General features: G+C 36.9%; 1 protein-coding gene across 2 annotated transcripts; it reads right to left on the minus strand.

Moving 5' to 3' along the window:
* Nucleotides 1–2,200: 2,200 nt before the first annotated feature.
* Nucleotides 2,201–21,936, minus strand: tcf25 (transcription factor 25 (basic helix-loop-helix)). Of its 2 annotated transcripts, none has more exons than XM_040135824.1 (18): nt 21,561–21,936; nt 20,218–20,361; nt 20,023–20,094; nt 19,573–19,694; nt 18,459–18,524; nt 18,255–18,337; nt 15,839–15,969; nt 15,435–15,534; nt 13,239–13,332; nt 13,001–13,093; nt 10,158–10,263; nt 9,889–10,048; nt 9,615–9,702; nt 9,204–9,362; nt 8,851–8,941; nt 7,133–7,212; nt 6,905–6,980; nt 2,201–2,636 (listed from the first exon to the last, which is right to left on the minus strand). In XM_040135824.1, exons 1-18 carry the CDS (start codon nt 21,780–21,782, stop codon nt 2,469–2,471), a joined length of 2,055 nt encoding a protein of 684 aa, XP_039991758.1. In that variant the 5' UTR covers nt 21,783–21,936; the 3' UTR covers nt 2,201–2,468. The 2 variants fall into 2 exon arrangements, with proteins under 2 accessions (XP_039991758.1, XP_039991750.1); XM_040135816.1 differs by having other exon boundaries at nt 19,573–19,697.
* Nucleotides 21,937–22,543: the final 607 nt, after the last annotated feature.

The raw sequence follows: 22,543 nt of genomic DNA on the forward strand, positions 1-22,543 counted from the left end.
CATATATGGACCATCTGTCAAAACTAATTTGCAGTGTTACTGATCTATAGAGAAAATGTACGAGGAACAATCCAAGAGGGTGTTTTCCATTTGAGTCGCACTGCAACTGCTGTTTAATAACTGGAGTATAGAGCAGAAGACAATGTAAAAACATATCCTAAACTGTCTTATGCTGCAATCCAGACACATCACCGCTGAATTTGAGCAACCCTCTTGACATGTTTTTGGTCATTTTCCAGCTGAAAAGATCTCCGACTGTCTAGTTTAAAACTTGTCTAAATATGGTTGAAAAGTCATCTAAACTAAGTATTTCCATTGTATTAAAATAATTTAAATGGTTTCTACCGGCTTCACAGTGAAATATACACTTCAGTGCCTTTAAAACAATGATTATACCGTAATCAATCTTGAACAAATTTAGGTAACCTAGGCAGCTACTGTACATGTCTTTTGAACTGAAAATCATGAGATACACGCTTACTGAGATAGCATTAGATTTGATGTCAAGACAGTAAGGCACAATTGACTGTAAAGTTTCATTTAAGTTTTAGGAGCAGGGGGTGAGGATAATTGTCTCTCATTTAGAGTTGCTCCCAACCCTCTAGCACCTGTTGATGTTTTCATTGACTACACAGTAATGACTAATTGAATGTGCAGCTGTGTGGCAACACTGGAGTCACATCAGATGTCCTCTGACCCCCACACACAGCTCCTTCTGAGGCACTGATATGAAAGCCTTTCTATACTGCCAACAGATCACATGAAGACTTCTCACAACCTCAACCATAGCTCCAGGTGAACTTGGAACAATGACATCATTTTAATATCAAGCACAGTCGCACATCATGTGCCTCAATGAGTAACAAAGTTAGTGTATAGACAATTACAGTTTGTGTAGAGGGATATTTGTTTATTGTCTCTAGAGTTTATGTCCTCTGTGTGACTGAGAAGCCTTTAGGTTGACTAGTTTGATATTTTGTATTTTCACCGAAGAACTAATGTTCCAACTGACACTAAAAAGTAAAAAAACAAACAAAACAAACAAAACAAAACAAAAATATAAAACACGCTTTCTGCAACGCATTTGTTGGAACTTCTGCAACAGTGTTGGGACAAATTTTCTCAAAAATGTTTCATTTCCATCGTAGAAATAATGTCATGAGTGTGCTCAGCTGCTGAATGAGTCAAAAATTTAGATTAAAATCAGGATTTGTGATTCCATGGTTCTGCTTTAATTTCAGAGTGCACTGGGACATTACATGATGTAAATTTCAGTAACAACTGGAAAAATTGAGTTGTTCTAAAACTTTTGACCAGTAGTGTGTGTGTTTGTGGTTTTATATATATATATATATATATATACATATATATACATATATACATATACGTAAATATACATATATATATATATATATATATACAGAGTAAAGTCTGTACAAGATGACTATGGTTACAGCCTTCCCTCAAAATCCTTAAATCCATTAAAAAATTAAGCAGCAGGTCATAAATTAACTGTAAGTTTCATTCTATGATATAAAGGTTAAAGATATGCAGGAAGGGGTAAAACTTACTGAATACTGTTTTGCGAAAAAAGATTCATCAGATTAAAAATAGGTTGATTGGTCCAAATTAAACCATTCAATTTTTCGATATTCAAGTAAAGCATCAAATGTGTTCAACATAATTAGTCTTCAAATTTCTCCGATGCTTTTTTTAATAACAATTTGAGCTGATCGCCTAATGATGCATTTTAAGACAGGAGCTTGTTGGTTTAAGTCAATGAGGAGAAATATTTGCTTTCAGATTTTGTGGAAAAAAACAAAAACAAAAACAAAAAAAACCCTCTGTTAAAGTGCTGCCAAGCAAAAGGTTGAATTTGTGATACAGAACTTCCCCCTCAACATAAGAACTGTTTGAAATTTGTTCTTTCATAAAGCCTACCAATGTGTGTGGACATGAAAAACTACCAAAGCCAGAAACTAGAGGAAGATGAATAGCACCTATTATGTCTTGGTGCTTCTCACCTCACAATGACTGGAGATGTTGGAACTGCAAACTGTTTAATTATGTTAAATAACACTGTAAGCTTTAGTTACATGACAGGTTCAACTAACCAGTCTGTTTTCTGACTCTGGAAAAAGGTAACGCATGTTCACAATTGACTGAATTGGCGCTGTGTATTTTTTTTTTAAATTTATTTATTTATTTATTTTTAAATCAGTGCCACTAAAGCAGATAAGTGGACAGGCTAAAGACACAAAGTCATCCTTTCCTTTCAATTTAGTATTCTGAAATTGTGAGGATTAAAAAAAAAACAAAAAAACTATTCTGCTAAGCTCTCCATTATTATAAACACCATTAAATATTTTCATTTTTCTTAATGTCATCCATTTTTGAAAGTTTCTTTGTCTACTTGATTCCTCTTCATCATCCTCAACACTTATTATCCCCCCTCTGTCTCCCTCCTCTCAGTCCCATTCCTCCTCATCTCTGTAGGGGTTGTCCTCTCTTGGTGGCTCCTGAAACCTGATGTTTGCCAGCATGTCCCTCATTGCCACCATGAGACGATTCACTTCCTGGTTCAGCTCCTGTCCAGCTCGTGCCACTTCCACATCATCCTCCTGCCTCGGTCCAACCTTAAAAACAAATGAGACATAAATTAATATACAAATGCCTAGACTGTAAATCATTTCACTGTTAGCATTTGGCTTTCTCAATCTGATAATTTTTCTAATTTAACATCCTTGACTGTCACATTCATATTTTATAATTTGTTCAGTATATTTTAATAAAATCCTGCAATAGTCACCACTGGTTCAACAGTCTCACCTCATTGGTAGTACTCGATGATGTCGAAAGAAAGAATTTCCTCTACTGCTTTTTAAAATTTTTTATTATTTGGTAAATTATTAACACTAAATGATCCAGTTTGATGGGTACATTTTCGAAGGCAAATAACAACACATCAATACCAGGGTAATCTAGGCTTGTGTTATATAACATTATGTTGCTCTCAGACATGTAACTTTATTTTAACATTAGAAATGAAGAACTAGGTCGCATATCTGCCCTTGCCTTAACTATATTTCTTTTATCCATATTGTATCTCTTCCTCTCCATAAGTGAATAATACAATTAGGATGGATGGAACTGTCCTGATGTAAACATGCCTTGGGCCCATCTGTTAACATTAAGCATGTATAGCTGACCCACAAGATGTTCTATGTTTTGGTGTACCTGATGTATGTATCTTAATGTGGTTGCAGCTGGTTTGTGCTGCACACTGGCAGTGGACTAGAAGACCAAAGACATGGTAGACAAAACTGTCTAACTTCAAATATTGAAGTCTATGTATTCACAAATGGTAAACTACGCATATACAGTCTTCGCATTGCATTTACGATCCCCTGAGTACACACTTTTCCATGTTAAGCACCTCAGTCATTGTTTAATTGTCAATAACCCTTGTTTAACATGGTTTGGACATAAACCAGATTTGTTCTCTGCTTGGTCTGGCACCAGCACCATCCTTTAACAGTAACAAGTAGCCTTTGAGTCCTTACATTATTCACTAGTACATATTACGCACCATTACAGACTGTTTTGTTATTACAGAAATCTTTCAAATTATCTTGATGGCAAGTTTTTGTTTGTAGATAAATAAAATAAGCCAGGGCAAAATGGGCTCAGTATGTTTGTTGCTTTCAGCCCATTCAAACAAGAGAGAAAACACCTATGTGATGTGAAGAAATTTATATAAATTTATATATATATATATATATATATATATACACGCATACACATACATACACATACATACATGCATACATACACATACATATAGATACATGCATTCATATAAATACATATAGATACATACACATACACATATATACATACACATACATGTACACACATACACGTACACACATACACACACACACACATACCTACACATATGCATACATACACATACATACACACACATACATACATACACACATATACACACACATGCATACATACACACACATACACACACATGCATACATACACACACATACACACACATGCATACATACACACATGCACACACATGCATGCATACACACAGGCATGCACACACACATACATACACATACACTCATACACATACACGCATATACACACACATACACACACACATATACACATATACACACACACACACGCATATACACACGTATATACATATACACACACCTATACATATACACATATATACACACCTATACACATACACAAACACACACCTATACACATACATACACATACACACATATACACACACATAAACATACACATAAACACACACACACACACACACACACACACACACATATATACAAAGTGTTGAGGAAATTCAAATAATTGTTTGTTGGAAAATATACAGTCAAAATAAAAAAGTCTTTAAAAAAAGAGTGTTTTTCAGCTACATAGCTCTATTTAAAAAGATGTCTGCCACTGTGATGTAACTACAGGAATACTACACAGAATCAAAATTTTTGTGAAAACTTGTGGAGATATGAAAATTAAAGATTATTCCTTCGGGTAAAAAAGTAAATTTGATTACAGTAAAACATTCAACAACTACTACTTAGAGGAAAACATTTTACGAATTATCCTTAGGGTGTCTTGGATGTTCAGTACAAATTTCAACCCAATCCGGTGAAAAATAAGCAATTGATGAGGCTTAGAATACACATACAAGGGATCACAAAAATAATGAAATTTAGCTCAGAAGGCCAAACTTCAAAAATTCACAACTAAAAAAGTATTTGAAGTAGAGCTGTAGGATTTTGCAAGGTCCCATTAATTTAAGAGAAGTTTTCACATTAATTTTTTCAAGAAAATCCATTTTCCACTGGGAAATGTTGTGACTTCTGAGTTCACATGGAATAACCCCACAATTAAAAATAAAAGATCTCTTTTTGCCCAGCCTACTGGACTGACTAGCTATTTTGCTTCAGAGTAACATCCACTTCTTTGACAAAAACATCTCAAATAATCCACTTCTTCTGAATATTTAGTCTCAAACATCAAGTACTGTACAATTTCACAAATGCCCCACATAAGTACATAAGCAGAGGTAGACAATGGAAGCCACAGATAAGCCATAGATTCTGATGTCTGTGTAATGTAATGTGCTCAACTAAAGTAGACATTTTCCAAAGATTTTGTGTGACACACTCGGAAATCGTGGAAAGAATTAATGGTGACAAGGTCATATGCCTTCTTTAATATTTTTCTTTTGTCATCCCCTTAGGGTAACCATGAGTCTGCGGAGGAAATATTTAATCCGTCAAGGTTGTGTATTAAGATGTTTTCCCAGCTCTTCTAGCAGTTCAAATATTGTTATTGTGGTTTATCTGTGTGTTATTTAGTATTCGTTAAAACAGGAAACCCAACCTTTACATTGTGTTCCTTCACTGATTTTGCACAGTAAGTTCAATGAAAATAGTCGACTCTCAGGACATCACACAGGAAATCAAAGCACCAAAAAGAAAATTTATGATTAAATCAATTGACACCATTTGGGGCAGGTCAGTGAATTATTCACAGACTCTGTGAGCGCATTTGTTAGAAACAATGAGTTTTATCTGTATGTAGAGCTTACAGCTATTAATCACATGATATCCCCACATGCACATCATGAGTTCTTTATTCATGTCCTTGCATGTTTTTCTGTTATTCGACAGCACCAAGATTTGTCTGCAGATGACATCCCCACTGTTTGCTCTTCAACTCGATAAATCCATAAAACTAATTTATTTGTTTAATTTGGTTTATTCGAGGATTTTCAGTTATGATTTAGAGTGCATCATAGCACAGAGATGGCACTGGTGAAAGCTACAAATAATCTTCTAATTGCATCCAATTTGCATCATCAAAGGACTTGTCTCTTTCCTTGTTTGTTAAATCTCATGCATTTGACATCAGTGAACATTGCATAATTTTACAGAGAATCGAACATTCAATTATTATTATTATTATTATTATTATTATTATTATTATTATTATTATTATTATTATTATTATTATTATTGTCATCATCATCTACCTAACCTGTCGTGCAGTGACCACAGACCCTTTCCTCTGTTGGTAGCCGGGACTTCTTGTGTTTTCCAGTCTCAATGGATAGACTGTGGTCACGCAGTCTGTATTTGGTCAGGATCTTTCTCTGCTTTGTATCTTTGACAGTAAAGAGAGACTCTGCCAATTTATATTCACATTTTAGAGCCAGATAGCAATTAAGTTTGTTTTGAGTTTTGGTTTGATTCGTCCAATGTTGCAGATAGGCATCTTTTGTTAATTCAATAATTTGGTTTACTCTGATTAGTGGTTGGAAATCAGTGCTGGTCTGAGGTCGAACAGTATTGGATGTTGTTTGATCAGTAAGTCTCAGTAACAGTTGACAGACAGGACTCTTAAGGGGTTTCAGTTTTGGGTGTGTAGCTAGTAGAATGTATTGGGGGCCTCAATTTGAGATGGAACCAAAACTTAAGTGTTCTTTTTTTAGTGTTTATGATCAATGGGTAATGGCATAATTCTCACATACTCCCTGGTCAAGGCAGATGGCTGCCCAAGGCCTGGTTCTGCTTGAGGTTTCTTCCCGGTAAAAAAAACAGTCTTTCCCTGCCACTGTTGCCATGTACTTGCTCATGGGGGAACGTTGGGTCTCTGTAAGCGATACTGTAAGTGAGTAAAGTCTTGGCCGGCTCTATATGAAAAGTGGCCTGAGATAACCTGTCATGAGTTGATGCTATATAAATAAAACTGACTTGACTCTTTTTGCTCCCTGCACTATACTACCTCTAATAGGTTCATTTTTCGAGACCTACCTGGCCTGATCCATGCAACTCACCTGAAGGTTGAAATTTGGCAGCAAAGACCGGAAAAACAGCGACAATGTACTCTCATTGGATGCACCAACATGCTGCCTATATACAGACACACAAATACACATCTCATTAAAGTGTAAAAGCAAATTGAGGATATAAAGCCAGTTGGATTGGTAACCACAATATTTGCACCTTCTTTGACTCTACTCTACTCTAGAATTTCATGTGCAGATGTATGGGTCCTCCATTACCTCTCTGGTCGGGTATATGATATCACTGATTCCAGTGGAGGTAGAGGGTCAAAACCCATCACAGGCTGAGTGGTCACCTCCTGAGGATATTAAAAAATGTGCAAGATTAGAGTCACTTCCTCAGGGGTGCATTAGTTCAGATACATGAATACTCCAGAGGTGATAAGCATTGTATTGATACGTTGCACTTCTTTAAAGCCAAATCCGGAACAAAGCTATCAGGCAAAGTTTCACCAGCTTTGCAGTCCCAACCTCACTGGAGGCTTTATGAAAATCTTCTGTATTATTTTTCCCTGTATAATTTTCGAATTAGAGACAAAAAAATCTGTGAAAATTGTGTGGTCCAGTCAATTCTCAATATATATAGAATATTTAGAATCTTTTAATATATCCTTTGACGAAACTAACCTACTGCTACAACTTTTAGTTTGCACTTGCACTATTTGCAGAATGATGGATGGCTTTGAGTTGTCTCAAACCAGACAAATCCCACAAGTTAATCACACTACAAGAAATGTATGGCCTCTCTCTTTAATAGTAAAAAGGTGAGGTTGACCACAAAGCTGTTTGTCTAACTGCAGGTCTGGGATGGAGCACAGCAGGTATGTGTTACAGTTACGAAATACAGTAGCAACATTTTGTGTATGAAGCAATTACACTGAAGAAAAAAAAAAATGTATCTGTGAAAAAGTTCCTTTTCCCGTACTGGATTGGACAGTTTAATTAACTGGTTGTTTTTAGGGATGCTCCTAACGACTCATTTCCCTCTCGGAAATCTAAATTTAGACTATTCGACTACTATAAAAGTAAGAAAACAGTCAGAAAAAAGTCAAAATTGCCAGGATGGGCTGCATTGCCTTATCAGGCCGAGCAGAATCACAGCGTCTGCAGGTAAACAATGTCATATTGGTATACCGATTGTGGCTAATGTTAGTAGTGTTAGCACCAGCAGCCTTCTCTCCTTGCAGGTAAACGTCCACATGCCTGAGCCGGTCGAGTGGTTATATGCCAGTTCATTCTGACACGGCCTAAATACAATCGTATTTTCATTGTCTACATCAAAACACTGCTAAATCACGCTGCTTTTACGAAGTGTCATCTGTGTCACTTTCTACATTGTTTGTTTACAACATCCAGGCATTAGGGGGGCAGACGGCTGCATAACATCTTAGAAGCAAGATTCAACTGGCATTGTAAATTTATACAATATTAATAATTAAATTAACCGACTAGTATTTCTGGTGCTGACTAGTGAGTGTATCAATGTTTTATTGTTTAGTTGATTAATCATGCACATCCACTGTTGTGTGTTTGGAAATTATAAGAAAAAAGCCAAAGCCACATGTGGTAATAGTTATGGAGACTGAATCTTCAAGGTTGGCATCACTGACTTCTCAAATTTGATCCACAGTTTTTGGGTAGCATGAAATCTGATTTGTAAATCATGAGGCATCAGAGCAAGCATCCATGAGAAGCCACATGTTTCTTGTAGTGAAATTATTAATTCATTACTTTCCTCTAGCTCATTAGGATAATTGGAAAACCTTCCATAAGAAAATTAATAAGATTTTTTATTTATCTGAAGACTCACAATTAACACTGGAATCGTTAAAATCCGACTGATGCCGTTCACACATCCAGTCTTTATTGGTGAGTGGACTGAGGACACTGTGGAAACAGTGAAGTGTGTTAAAGTGTGGTTGCTGATCATTTCTTACTAGCGGCAGACTTGAGGTGGCTTCCTTGATCTCAGAGAGGAGGACGTGGCGATGAATGTTTCTCGGTGCACTCTGGTACCTCTGCTTTCTCCTAGAACAGAGTGATGAAGGTGAAGGCTTTGGGAACAATTATCTCAATATTCAAGGCATTTGAAGTACAGTGATAAGACCCAGTTAAAGTCGCTAAAGCTTTTTCAAATGCACAATTTCTCAATATGTTAGCATGTTTGCTTCATTTACTATTTTTAGTTTGCTTTTCATTGGCATTAATGAATGTCTCTACTGCTGGGAAAACAAAGGTTGGCAGAAATGTGACTTATGGCTGCTGAGCTGGTCAGATCGTGCGATCTTACTTGTTTTGGCAATCCTCCACTAGATGGTCTTTGGCATCAACTCGATGCAGCACTTCCTTCACAGACTCTTCAAGCCAAAGCATCACTGCTGCCTCCCTCCACACATTGTAAGTCCTCCCAACATACAGAGCTGTCAGTTCAGCCAGGGCTGGGAGCTGTCTAGAGAAAGAGAGGGTAAAACGACTTTTTAAAAGGTAGGATTGAGGAGGTGGAGAAAACATAACAGAGAAGCAAAGTTGACACAAAAATAATTTATAGCAATAATATAATGTATTTGTTATAATTGAAGGCTATACAGTAGTGAATGAAAAATTAATTCCATGCTATATTAATATAAGTGTGTGGATTGCAATAAATGCGATAAATGCTGGATTATGCAATGCTTAAGAAAATAGACACAGCACACATTACCCTATCTGACTCTTTGGGCCAAAGAAAGCATGTGAGGTGACAGTGGCATCTGGCTGCACAGTGCACAGATCCAGTAGAGGCATCAAGACTGCAGAAAACAGATTTACAGCAATACAGGTAGGTGAAAATACACTTTCACAACTTCCTTGGTGTTAATGGTAAGAAACCCCTACATTATAGAGATCAATTTAGTGAGCCATAAACAATGTGAAGAAATGACTGAAGGGTAATCATTCTACATATTCATATGCTGGTAAGTGGTTCCCTGTCTAACCTCCAGGGAACATGATGAGAGCGTTCTGTAGCATCTGGTCAGCTTTGCGTCTTTGTTTGTCACTCTCCTCAGGATCCATATCTTCCTGCTGACTGAGATGGTATTGGCAAAGTGCTGTGGAGAATGCAAAGTTTGGCAGCTGGGACAGATTTCTGTGCTCCTGAAATGCAAAAACAAACAATTTCTGTATCAGACTGAAAAGTTAACTTTGAAATTCAGTATAAAATCACATCTAAATACACATATATGCACATGATGGCAATCTTTACCTCCCAGTCTTCATATAATTGGAGGAGAGACTGGTACTCTCTGGAACGCAGCATCAGGAAATCGATGAGCAGGAGCATGCAAAGTGGGTCAGAGTCTGTGTCCAAACTAATAAGAGTAGCAGACAAACCACAAGCAAATGATTACTACAGGCACTTGACCAAAAAAACAGGCAGACCAAATATCTGAATCCAAGCACAACTCAAGTCTCATCCCACACTCAGTGTGGAACATAAAAAACAAAAACTCTTAACCTTTCATAAACATTGCTTGATTCTTATAAGGCACTGCTGTTCATAGTTGACATTCATTTTAAATTTTGATGTTTACACATTTGTGTGAAATAAATAACACATCAAAAACCACAAAGCATCAAAAAGGTCACTCTTCTGCTATTGGCTTTTAGTGTAAATTTTGAAGCTTAAGCCACTGATTGACGGAAGTAACCATATAGTGGCTTTTTTCCAAGTTGTCGGTCTCTTGTACACAAACTGCTACTGACAATGACATGAAATAAGTTAATATTGCTGGTTTCCTTGAATGCCCAGTACAATGTATTTAATCCTATCTGGGCATTGCATGATGATACAGAATATAGTTTGTGTTCAAAAACCAAGGGAATAAAAATAAAATTATTCACTCTTCCCTCTAAAACAGTGGATTGACAGTGTTAATCATATCATACAGTATATATGTGAGACAGTTCTTTAAACAATGCTTTTTAAGATTCTGTTTTCAATCATTTTGCCATTTTAAGCAGTGATTCAATCACTGCTGGTTGGTGAGGGACAGCTGTCAGTTTTTATTCCCAAACTGCTGCCCTACAAAAGGACCAGACCATAGCTGTCATGAAGTCAGGAAGCCAGAGTTTGATGAAAATCCTAGATAAGCATTGACCATTATATGGACAGGCTGTAAAGCTCAAGCTTTGGCAGACTGATGGAAGCAGTGTGTGGGATAACAGGCCTCTGAGTGTGTATAAAGCTTTATGTAATTGGTATCTGTACCAGCATGACATGGGAGGTATTATGTTGAGATATGAGATTTAAACACCTACACTGATTGTTTCTGGAATTTATTAGTACTGTAAATGTAAATTATTTTATCAATTAAATTATCATCATCACACACATTATCTTAGATTAGCCTGTATTTCACTGTCACTTTTAGACAGTATAATAAATGGGGAAAAACATTTGAATGCCTAAATTACAATTACCTCCTCGTGGTTGTATGCTTCTGCCAACCAGTCAAGTTGCAGTTTACATCCATGTCTGTCCAGACTCATAAATTGTAATATACAGTCAGACCGAAAGTATTTGGACAGTTACACATTTTTTTGTTCTTCAGGTTCTCAGCTTCAGTAAATTTAATTTGAAATAAAATAATGGATACTACATTAAATTGCCGAGTCTCAGCTTTAGTTTCAGTAGGTTTGCATCAGTACAGAAAGAACTTTGTGGGAGATATAGTCCTTTAAACAAATTGCCCAAATTTCAGGGTTTCAAAAGTAATTGGACACTTTGCTACTAAATGTTTCTCGGTCAACTGTGTGTCGTTTCAACGTTAGTTCCTGCACAAAAAGAAAACTCACACGTGGCTCAAAGTTGACAGAGTTGAAAGTTGCAATTTAGATGTAGGTGGAGTCTCTTAATATGAGCAGTGAAGAAGTGACCATGCAAGTCAAGAAGGTAATTATGATGCTCATAAAAAGCAAAAATCTATCAGAGATATCAAAAGTAGTTAGTCTGCCAAAATCAGCAGTTGGGTACACTCTAAAAAAAGCAGGTGTGTACTGAAAAACTAGAAAATGACAACCTGGTAGACCGAGGAGCACAGATCTTGTGGAAGAGCAGAAAATCATTTGCACGGTGAAGAAAAACCCCTTTATGACTGCAGAGCAAGTCAAGAACACTCTCCAAGATGTAGGCGTATATGTTTCCTTGTCAATGATCAAGAGAAAGCTTCATGACCATAACTGCAGAGGATTCACCACAAGATGCAAACCCCTGGTAAACCTCAAAAACAGAAAGGCCAGGCTACAGTTCACAAAAACACACAAAAAGAAACCGGTAGAGTCCTGGAGTTCCCAAAGAGAGTCCCAAAGTTCTATGGACTGAAGAAACAAAAATCAGCCTCTATCAAAATGATGGAAAGAAGAAACTGTCTGAGAAAAAAGGAACAGCCCATGACTGAAAGCCACAACCGCATTTGTCAAACATGGTGGTGATTGTGTTATGGCTGAGGCATGTATGGCTGCCAATTGAACTGGTACACTGGCATTTATGATTTCACTGCTGACAGGAGCAATAGGGTGAATGTAGAAGTATACAGGAGCATTCTGTGAGCTCAGATTCAGTCAACAGCATCACAACTCATTGGACGACATTTCATCATTCAGCAGGACAACAAACTTAAACATACAGCGAGAGCAACCAAAGAGCTTTTCAGGGTGAAGCGGTGGAATATGCTTGACCAACTATGCTTAATAGTTGAGTTAACAGTCTCTGAAGAATATCTTCAGACTCTGAGGATTGCTCCCACTGGTTAATTTACTATTTTTGTTTAACTAGCAGGCCATGTGATCCTATGTAATACTTTTTAATGTGATGTCAATGTGATTTTATGAACAGAGTACTGGTCAGTGATAATAGAGTAGATAAGTTAGTCATAAAGAGATCAGGGACATATTGACTGTAACTGAGGTAAGAGCTATGTTATTGGTTTACCTTTAAATGGAGAAGCTTATGGGTTTTTCTGTATACATTACTTATAAAATTCTTACTGTTTCCCTTCAACTCTATAACTTTTCCTTTCCCAGAGCTCAAGCTTCTCCCTTTTTTACCTCAGGATCAGTTTGCAGTACTCCAAAGCCGTCCGTGGGCATCCTCTCTTTTCCAGGAACATCATGTGCTTATAAAGAGCAAGATAAAATGCCCTGCAAACAGAAATTATTGAATAATTATATTCCTGAGTCCTTAAAACAGCATTTAGGTTATGAATGATAATTACGATCCAGCTGATGCCTCACAAAAGTGAGGAGTCTAACAAAAGCCAGAAAAGAGGAAAAAGGAGCAACCAACCTGTTTTCTGGTCTCAGATAATCAAGCCTGCTGGTACCTGAGGTAAGGCTGAATAAAGGGTGAAAAGCACACTCAAAGCTGTACAAGGCCCTTTCTTAAAAAAGAAAAAAAAAGCAAAGAAAGAAAGAAAGAAAGAAACATATGAGTAGTCATAGTTAAAAAATGAATTTCTTTCACTGAGAGAACAGTACACTGTGTAGCATGTCTTTCTTCTCTGTCTTGTGTTAAAGTTAATAATAAATTAGACAGGAATGAAGACAAATGTCCTTTGTTAATGTATGCCTCTGGTCTTCTACATAAACTATTTTAGCTGTCCAATCACAGAAAAGGCCTATGATAATAAACCCAGTATTGTGCTTTGCATGAGGCATGAACCTTGACTTTTTCCACAATGGCTGTTTTGTTGATTTACAGTTCACAAACACACTTTGACACTGAGTACTAAAATAACAACAATTATTTTGCCTAATAATGTGACAAAGAGTGGGAATCATCTGTGATTTGATTACAGTACTTTATGCATCTTAAACCAAACAACCAAAAAGCACCAAAACAAGCTATGAGATTGGCTCGAATTTTTGGATGTGCATGGTTATTATTTTAAATGGACTGATCACTGGGTTTCTTTAAAATTAAAAATGTACTTATTTCTATTTATTTTTCAGATTATTTCTCCATTATTTGCAAGCATGCCGCTTCCCACTAAGCTATAGATAGTATATTTAATCAACATCTGAGAACTTTTATTAAAGAAAACTTGAGGAATTTGATTTGCTTGCCATTATGTTATTGCTTACCAACTAACAAGAAAATATGTAAACAACAACATTATAAGTAACAGATTTGGTATGTGACTGATATTTTGTATGATGACGTGTAGTTCAATACATTTAACAGTGATACAATTGAAATGCATTTATAATAGGAATACCAAATCATGCTGACTTTGTTGTAACATTAAAATGCTTAAAACTGGGCAAAGGGACAGATAGGGTCATGATGAAAAAACAGACTTGGACGAAAAAACTGCAGTCATGTTTTTTCATGTGTATGCCAAAATCTTGTGTCTATAAAAGCATAAAAGAAGGAGCATGTGTATTAAGCTGGCTACAATGGCAAAGCCAGACTTGCTACACTGAAGTTCAACAAATCTGATATTGATATTTATATACCAAGTAAGTCTCTTCTTGAGCCAGGAAAAACTCAGCATTCAGCTCAAACCACTAATTTCTACGTTCAATATTTGGTCACTATCTTAAAGATAGAAATCTTCATCATAAACTTAATAAAACAAATAGTCTCTGTTTGCCTTCAAGCCACATACATTGATTGCACTTTAACCAGAGCCCCAGACTAACCTTTCCTCTGGTAGCATTGGTGCCACTAACTTTTTCAATTGGTTGCACCAGTGCATGTTTTGGTCGCACCCTTTTTTTGGTACAGCATGGTATTAATAAGTGACTTTGATTTCTGAGGAATAGTTGTCTTAATATTAATTTTCCTCCGTTGAGCGATTACTCTCATCTAACCTCTAAAAAGAAGTTACTGTTGTCATGCAACTTCAAAATTTCAAGCTTAACCTGGTAACAAGTTAAGAGTTGCCTGCAATGGATGGGCCACATTGCCCAAAATACACACACGGCATAACATTCCCCTCATACCAAACCATGGGTACTGCGTTAGCTATTATGGTAGAAAGTATTACTCTGTCCTTTTCTATGGCTCAGTTGGTCTCTCCCTGCAGCCTGCACTCTCATTATCAGTTGTGTCTGAGTCGGGACCTCTCGTTGGCTCTCCCTCTCCACCAGCCTCCTTCTCTCTCTCTCTCTGCATTTTGTTTTTTTAACATAATCAGCTATAGACCCCTTCATCTTTCGAGCAGCACAGTACCCTTGCCGGAGGGGCAACAACACAGTCTAATGATCGTCCTGTATCCGCACGAATGCGACCACGTGAAATTTTAACTCGCACACTCTCAAAAAATGGTCGCATATTCAACCATTTTGGATGCAGTCTGGACCCCTGTCTTGAACAGATTCTGGTAAAGTATAGTGAATCCCTGGGTATGATTCTAAAACCTGCTTATCAGTTTGGCTTCTGGCTCATTACTGGTACTGATATTACCCTAAACACATTTTCAGTCTTGTCTTTGGTTTAGAATTCATGTAATCTAAGGAAGGAGCCCTTGATCCTCACCAATGAGGTCCCTGGCCATCTCCTGATCCTCCTGTATGCGGCAGACATCAGAAAGCTGCAGCAAGGAGTCAATGTGGTAAGGGTTAAGTTGTAGCAGGGCCTGGAGGAAAAAAAAAAGGGACAATGGTCAAATTGACAGAGATGGACAAAGATACAAAGTCTGAATAAAGAAAATTCTTTCAACAGAAGAATGCTGATTACAATACAAGATATGGGTCAAAATTTAATAAAAATGCATCCACACTGATCATTTGGTGACACCTTCTCTGCAAGATCATAGATTTGATATTAGATTTTTTCCACACATTTTCTGCGAGGCTGGTTTGTCAAAACATAGTTAAAACCCAATGAGGATATTTTAATTGCAGTTGTCTATTAAGCAGCGGGTGAATTTTTTTTTTTACCACAATGTTGTTGGGATCCATGGACTCAACAGCATCCAGGAACTTGAACTGTACTTGTTGGTAGTCCCGACTGTGCTCAAAAGTGAAGTACTGAATGCCATCCTTTGAATGCAGCAAAGTCATTGAGATTCCTGTGGAGACGTCAAGCACCGTTAAAAACAACAACACAAGAAAGATGCAACAGGGTGATACAAGGTGATGATACAGTCCAGACCATAAATATTTGGACAGTTACACATTTGTTTTGTTCTTCAAACTCTGAGCTTAAGCACATTCAAGTTGAAATAACATAATGGATACTACATTAAAGTGCCAAGTCTCAGTTTTAATTTGAGCAGGTTTACGTCGATATTGCAATACAAGATATGGGTCAAAATTTTAAAAAATGCATCCACACTGATTCTTTGGTGACACCATCTCTGCAAAATTGTAGATCTGATTTTACATTTTTTTCACATATTTTCTGTCAGGTTGGTTTGTCAAAACATAGTTAAAACAAAATGAGGATATTTTAATTGCAGTTGTCCATTGAGGAGTGGGGGAATTTATTTAGTTGTTTTTTTTTTAAACCACAATGTTGGTGGGATCCACGGACTCAACAGCATCCAGGATGTGTGGGGTGTGGCAGATATAGCCTTTCTGACACATGGTGCCCACAGCTTAGAGGTTCAAAAGTAATTGGACAGATACACATGCAGTCAAACAAACTCATCATATTTGATATTTTGTGGAAAATCTTTTTAAGTCAATGACTGCCTGAAGTCTTTGGCCAACAGACATCCCGACACTTTGTATCTTCCCTGGTGATGCTCTCACAGAGCTTCACTGTAGCCAGCTACAGCTTTTGCTGTGACTTGAAAAACCCGTACGGGACTTGCTGTGCAGTCATAAATGGGTTTTTCTTCACCATGCAAATGATTTTCTGCTCATCCACAAGTTCTGTGCTACTCGGTTTACCAGCTCATTTGACATTTTCTAGTTTTCCTATACACACCTGCTTTTTAGAGTGTACCCAAATGCTGATTTCGTCAAAACAATTACCTCTGACATCTCTCACATAGATTTCTGCTTTTTATGTGCCTTATTATTATGTTCTTCCCTTGCATGGTCACCTCTCTACACCTCAAATTGACAGACAACTCCACCTCAATCTAAATGGCAACTCTCAATCAATTTTGAGAAAACGTGTGAGCTCTTTTGTGTGTGAACATTGAAACAACACAGCCAAGTGTAGCCAAGTGTCCAGTTATGTCTGAACCCATAAACTTTGGGCACTATGTGTTAAAAGGGGTAAAAAAACAAAACAAAAACAAAAACAAATATGAATTATTACGTATTACATATTTCAGACCATGATTATTTGTTTTCTGTTTGCATTTTGTGCCTACCAACATTTGTTAACGGGACTCAAATAACTGTATATCATGGCTTCTCATGGTGTGCCATGGTTGATCAACGGAATCAATCACAGAGAGTTTTATAACAAGATGCAAGACAACCTAGATATTAGCGTTGATGTTACACTGTTATAACATCATAGAGATGTTATGAGTGGTGACGTCAATAGTGTTAGAGTAACAGTTATAAGAAATTTCGGCAAAATTTCTCAGCAAAATCAGTCAGCCAATGTCTGAAATACTGTACTTTGAGTGCCGATGAGGCTGGGTTTGCCACTTTAACAGCTACCTAAGGAGACATTTGTGGGAAAAAAATGAAACCCAACCATATCATTAACAACTCACAGAAAGATTACACAATGGTGACTTTCAGTGTAAACACAATGAGGCAGTTTTTATGATGACGTCAGTATAACAAAAGTAACATTCATCCTACAGAATACTTGGTAAAAATATTTAGTGCTACTACGGTAGTTTAAGGCTCTCACGATTGAAAAACCATTGCTCATGCTTCCTTCAGACTAAGTGCTTGGGGTTGTTTAGGTGCTAATCAGGTTGAATTATGTGTAATACACAGAATATATAAAGAACATTGAATTCCTATCATTTGCTGTATGAAAGGCTGCATACTGATATGATAACTTAATGTCACTAAATGTGCTTATAAAATTTCATGAAACTGAATGTGAATTTACATGGAAAGCAGCATTTAAAGAGATTCTCTTCATTTGTGTGTGTATGCGTGTGTTTTGGTGTATAAATCTTAGACCAGTGGGCCAACACAAAGCTCAAAGAGTTTTCATTTTAACACAACATATCAAGAGAAAAACAGGGGTCAAGTGGGGTCAAACTAAATAATATTGTACATACTGTCTTTTTTGACTGTATTATTAGTCCAGCAGCTCATTTTATCGACAGAGGACAATCATTAAAACTGACAAACAGTCCCTTTTAGCTTGAAATCATACATTTAAAAAAGTGCAAGCTATAATTCAGATGACTGTAAAGGAAAAGCCTACCTGGGCGGCTGAAGCGAGGCCAGCTGTCCTTGGGACTGGTCATCCAGGTGCTACGGTGAAACTGTCTGTTTCTCTGTCGGGGTCTGTGAAGAATAAATAAAACAAAACAAAAAAGTAGCACAAGAATATACTGAATACATACAGACAGAAGATCTGAGCCATCTAATTTCAAACAATCTCACAAAATGTTTCCTTTTCTTTTACCTTTGATCCCCGAGAACGGCTCGAGCCCCAAAATATCTCTTCAGCTCCGTCTCTGGATTGAGATTCCTAATGAATTAACACAGAAAATAACAGGCTAATTGACAATGCGGATCAGTTGAGGAAAATATAGTCCAAGGAAAAAAATAGATCCTGTTTGATTTTGATGTTCTGGACATGTCAGTCCATGTCTGCTCTAGTTTCTACAACACTAATGCAAACAAATCAAAGCATATAGGGGCAATGTTGATAAGTTGACTGATAACCATATTGAACAAATAGTACACATATGCTTACTTACTTAAGTAATTAATCATTATGATTCTGGCTGTCCGTCCAAGCTTCATAGATTGTGAATGCCACAAACCAAATGTACAAACCAAAACAAAACTTTTTCTGCCTTTTTTGTTGTTAACATAGTCAACTTTTACATGTTTGACAGTATCTTCTGTCAATAAACAGGAATAATAGCAAATAAGGTTTCCATGAAGGTTATATGAAAGCACATATCAGTGATTAACACTCAGTGGCTGTTAACTGAGTGCACATTAGGGACACTCCATCAGTGAAAAAATGGCAGAGCAGAGTTTTCACGTTTAACTTGGGCCATCCATCTTACCAACAGGTGAGTGAGCACGTGCTGTGACATCAAATGCTTTGCTTTCAACATAGATGATTTGCCTTTGACAGGTAAATGAAATAGCCTTCTCTGGCATCACTATTTGGTAAGTTTAACCTTTGGTGAACCACGTTGATTCATCATGTGGTGTCAAGCGCCACCACATGGTGTTAATTAGGAAGCACAGAAATGTATATTATAGTACTGAACTGACCATTGACCAAGCACCTGTCAAGAGATATTTTAGCACTGCTACTCCAATAAACTGTTTCATGTATACTTGTGTTTGTTTTGAATATTTTAACTGTTTAAATTTATTAACACAATAATAATACAGTACACTAGAATCCAGAGTTGTATGTTTGTAAACGTACAAACTGATACTTCTATCACCACCCAAGTCAAGTCTGGCTGGTTAAAAAAATGAAGAAATATTTGTTTAAAAATCTGATCTGAATCTATATATTTTGTCTATATGAGAGATGCCGGTCTCCTCACCTGTGCTCCACATGTAGCACAGATCGTCTGTCAGAGCCTCCGCAATCTACATTTTGCAAACTCAGACCATTGGGCTGCTCCAAGTTCTCCACCAATAAATCAATGTTATCATCTGGTGAAGCCTTCTGTAATCAGACAGAGAATTCATTAAAAAAAAAAAAAAACACAAGACAGTGAATTAAGTGTGACAACATTTAATTGTTGTTTAATTGCCAAAAGGAGCTACAGTTTTTTATATTGTGTATATACTTTCTGTCACTGAAGAATTATTGTAAGACACTGTTTCATTCATATTGTCAGTAAAATTATTTTCATTATATGTAGCGGGTGCTAACAAAAATATTACTAATAAAGTGTCCATTAATTGTTGGAATAAAGGGTGGGTTATCATTTACATTTTACAGCCATCTTGCCAGAGCAGATATTGAATCCCTTCTAAATAAAACATACCTGTTCATCCTCTGATGTCATTTTTGTCTTCTTCTTTTTCTTCTTCTTTTTAACTCTGTCTCCAGACAAAGACTGTTAAAGAAAAGAAAGATGGCAATTTGATATATGCAAAGATGCACATTTAGATCAGTAGAATATTTAAGCCAAATCAGAGGATCACAGAAAGACACCCTTCTCACTTTGCTTTATCTTTACCTTTGTAGATGTTTCCTGTTGCTTTTCTGGTTTGTCGATATCTGTGTTATCATTCTTTTCCATGCCACTTGTTTTATTTCCATCTGGTTTCTCTGCCTCTTCATTCGGTGAGATTTTCTCTGCCTCGTTGTCTACATCACATATCTAGGAACAATGTCAAATTGGCAAAGAAGTGTGTTGGGTAAAGCATTGCTGGATGTGAGTAAAAACCCCATACCTAGATGGATCACTGATAAAAACTTTACCCATTAGCAAGACAACAACATCTTTTCATAAAATTATGTAATGGTTACAACAAATCCAATACCAGCCGCTACTCATGGACAAGATTTGTAAGTTCAAAATGGCAAGGTAAAGGATATAAAAACTCAATATTGTGAACCGCAGTTTGTGGGTGGTTTGTGATTGTGAATAAATTGTAAGCATAGAGTTCAGATTTAAGCTCTTTATGAGTATGAGCTCTGAAAAAATATTTCTTTTAACTCATAATCATTAAAAGAGCTTACTGTTGAGATGAACAGTACAACCTACGTCATATCTTTTACACTTAACCTGAACATAGAAAAAATTATTTTACATTACCAAAATATTCATTTGGCAAGGGATTTCAATTTCCCTTTAAGTCACAAACTTGATACAAAGTAAATCTTAGCTGGATATAATAAGGAGATGATATCTTTACTGTCTTGATTAACAGTGATCCTTGGCTTCATAAAAAGAAAGCAAATATAACTTAAGGACTGTTCAATTCAAATGTGTAACACTCTTTTTTATAGTTAAACATTTTATCACAACAAGTCTATCTGCACACTGCAATTCAAGCATTACATTTTTGATATTATTTTATCAAAGGCATGAATGAGTCCACAATCCATTTGACTTTATTAATTTTGAACATCCACATCTGTCCAAAATTTGATCAGTGAACTCTCTTTACCTTAAAAATACAGAGAACTCTTGTAAACTGGAGCTGGAGGGATAAGTTGGATCCTGGGTAAACTTTTAGCTATATGTCTATTTTGTCTGATCATTTAAAGGCTAGTAAACATGCCTGTTGTACAGTACACTCACTTGACTTTTTTGTCAACGTTTTCTTAAAGCCGGTGCTCTGGGCTACTTTCCAGTGGTTATCTAATACAGTAGACACCTTGTTAGCAAACTTTAACCGAAAATATAATGTATGTGGAATAACTGCAGGGTTAAAGAAACTGAGAAATTAGCTACCGACACGGGACTAGCCCGTGTTAGCAAGGGTTATCAACAGAGAGCTGGCTGTAAGCACATTACTAACGTTACGTTCAAAGTAGCTAACATGTAGTTGTAAAATTGTACCGTCGCCTTACCAGTTCATAGATGTTGCTGACGTTTTTCTGAGCCTTGTTTTTCTTTGCCTTTCGGTTGCTCTCTTTCCTGTCACACGGATGAGACACATTGGCCGCGTCCAGCTGCTCCTCCTCACCCTCAGCCTGCTCCTCCGGGCTGTCACTCAGAGTTAGCTCCCCGAGGTCTAGGGCCTCCTGACCCCGCTGTTTCCCTCTGAGCCTTCGCAGAGCCCGGGTTGACATTATCCACTGCTCACGGGACACGTACAATTTAATATTCGTGATTAAATTCGTTTTTAGATAGCTGACAGCCAGAGACGAACAGCGAAATGATGGTCAGTTCCATTGGCCTTCTTCTTCTTCTTCCTTCTTTTTCTTCTTCTCCTTCTTCCAAATGTTTCCGCGCTTCTGAATGTATTACTGCCCTCCATAGGATAGATGAAGAACAGCATCAATAACTATTCAATACGTCCGTTCATTATTTTACTTTGCTTTATCTTTTACTCTAGGGGCAGGTAATAAATTTACAATTAAAATAACAATAAAACAGACAATATGCAAAAACAGAAAAAGAGAAGCTAAGTGATACATAAAGCCACTAAACCGAGAACAGAGAGAAAAACACATAGTCACAAGAAAATAGTAACAGGAGGTATAGGTAGAACCTTCAAGACAGTAATATTCATACTTACACAGTCCAGGCATGTTTGCACTGTAACTGCTTTTCCGTTGGAAGATAATGAACATTTGACAATCTGTCAACCAACACATCTCCTTTACTGGTTTCAGGGCTACCCCATTTGCATAGCCCAGGTGGTTGATCACAGATGTTAGAACTTTTAACCAAAGCTCAAAAATGTCTTCTTCACGCTTACTTTTTCCACTTTTCTTACCAGTCCTCCTCAATTCTCCTTTTTATTTTGCCTCTGATTCTGCCAAGTGGTACAATAGCTATAGCTCCTGTCTTTAAGTTCTTAAAATGCTATAACTTCCTTTTACATTTT

This window comes from Xiphias gladius, chromosome 1 (genome assembly GCF_016859285.1).
Source record: "Xiphias gladius isolate SHS-SW01 ecotype Sanya breed wild chromosome 1, ASM1685928v1, whole genome shotgun sequence".
NCBI lineage: Eukaryota > Metazoa > Chordata > Actinopteri > Istiophoriformes > Xiphiidae > Xiphias > Xiphias gladius.

Coding starts and splice junctions, on each gene's coding strand:
- tcf25 (XM_040135816.1), bottom strand. CDS start 21,782: ATGTCAACCCGGGCTCTGCGAAGGCTCAGAGGGAAACAGCGGGGTCAG. Junction 10,049..10,157: donor AATTATATGAAGACTGGGAG/GTAAAGATTGCC, acceptor TTTGCATTTCAG/GAGCACAGAAATCTGTCCCA. Junction 8,942..9,203: donor GTGGAGGATTGCCAAAACAA/GTAAGATCGCAC, acceptor ACTCTGTTCTAG/GAGAAAGCAGAGGTACCAGA.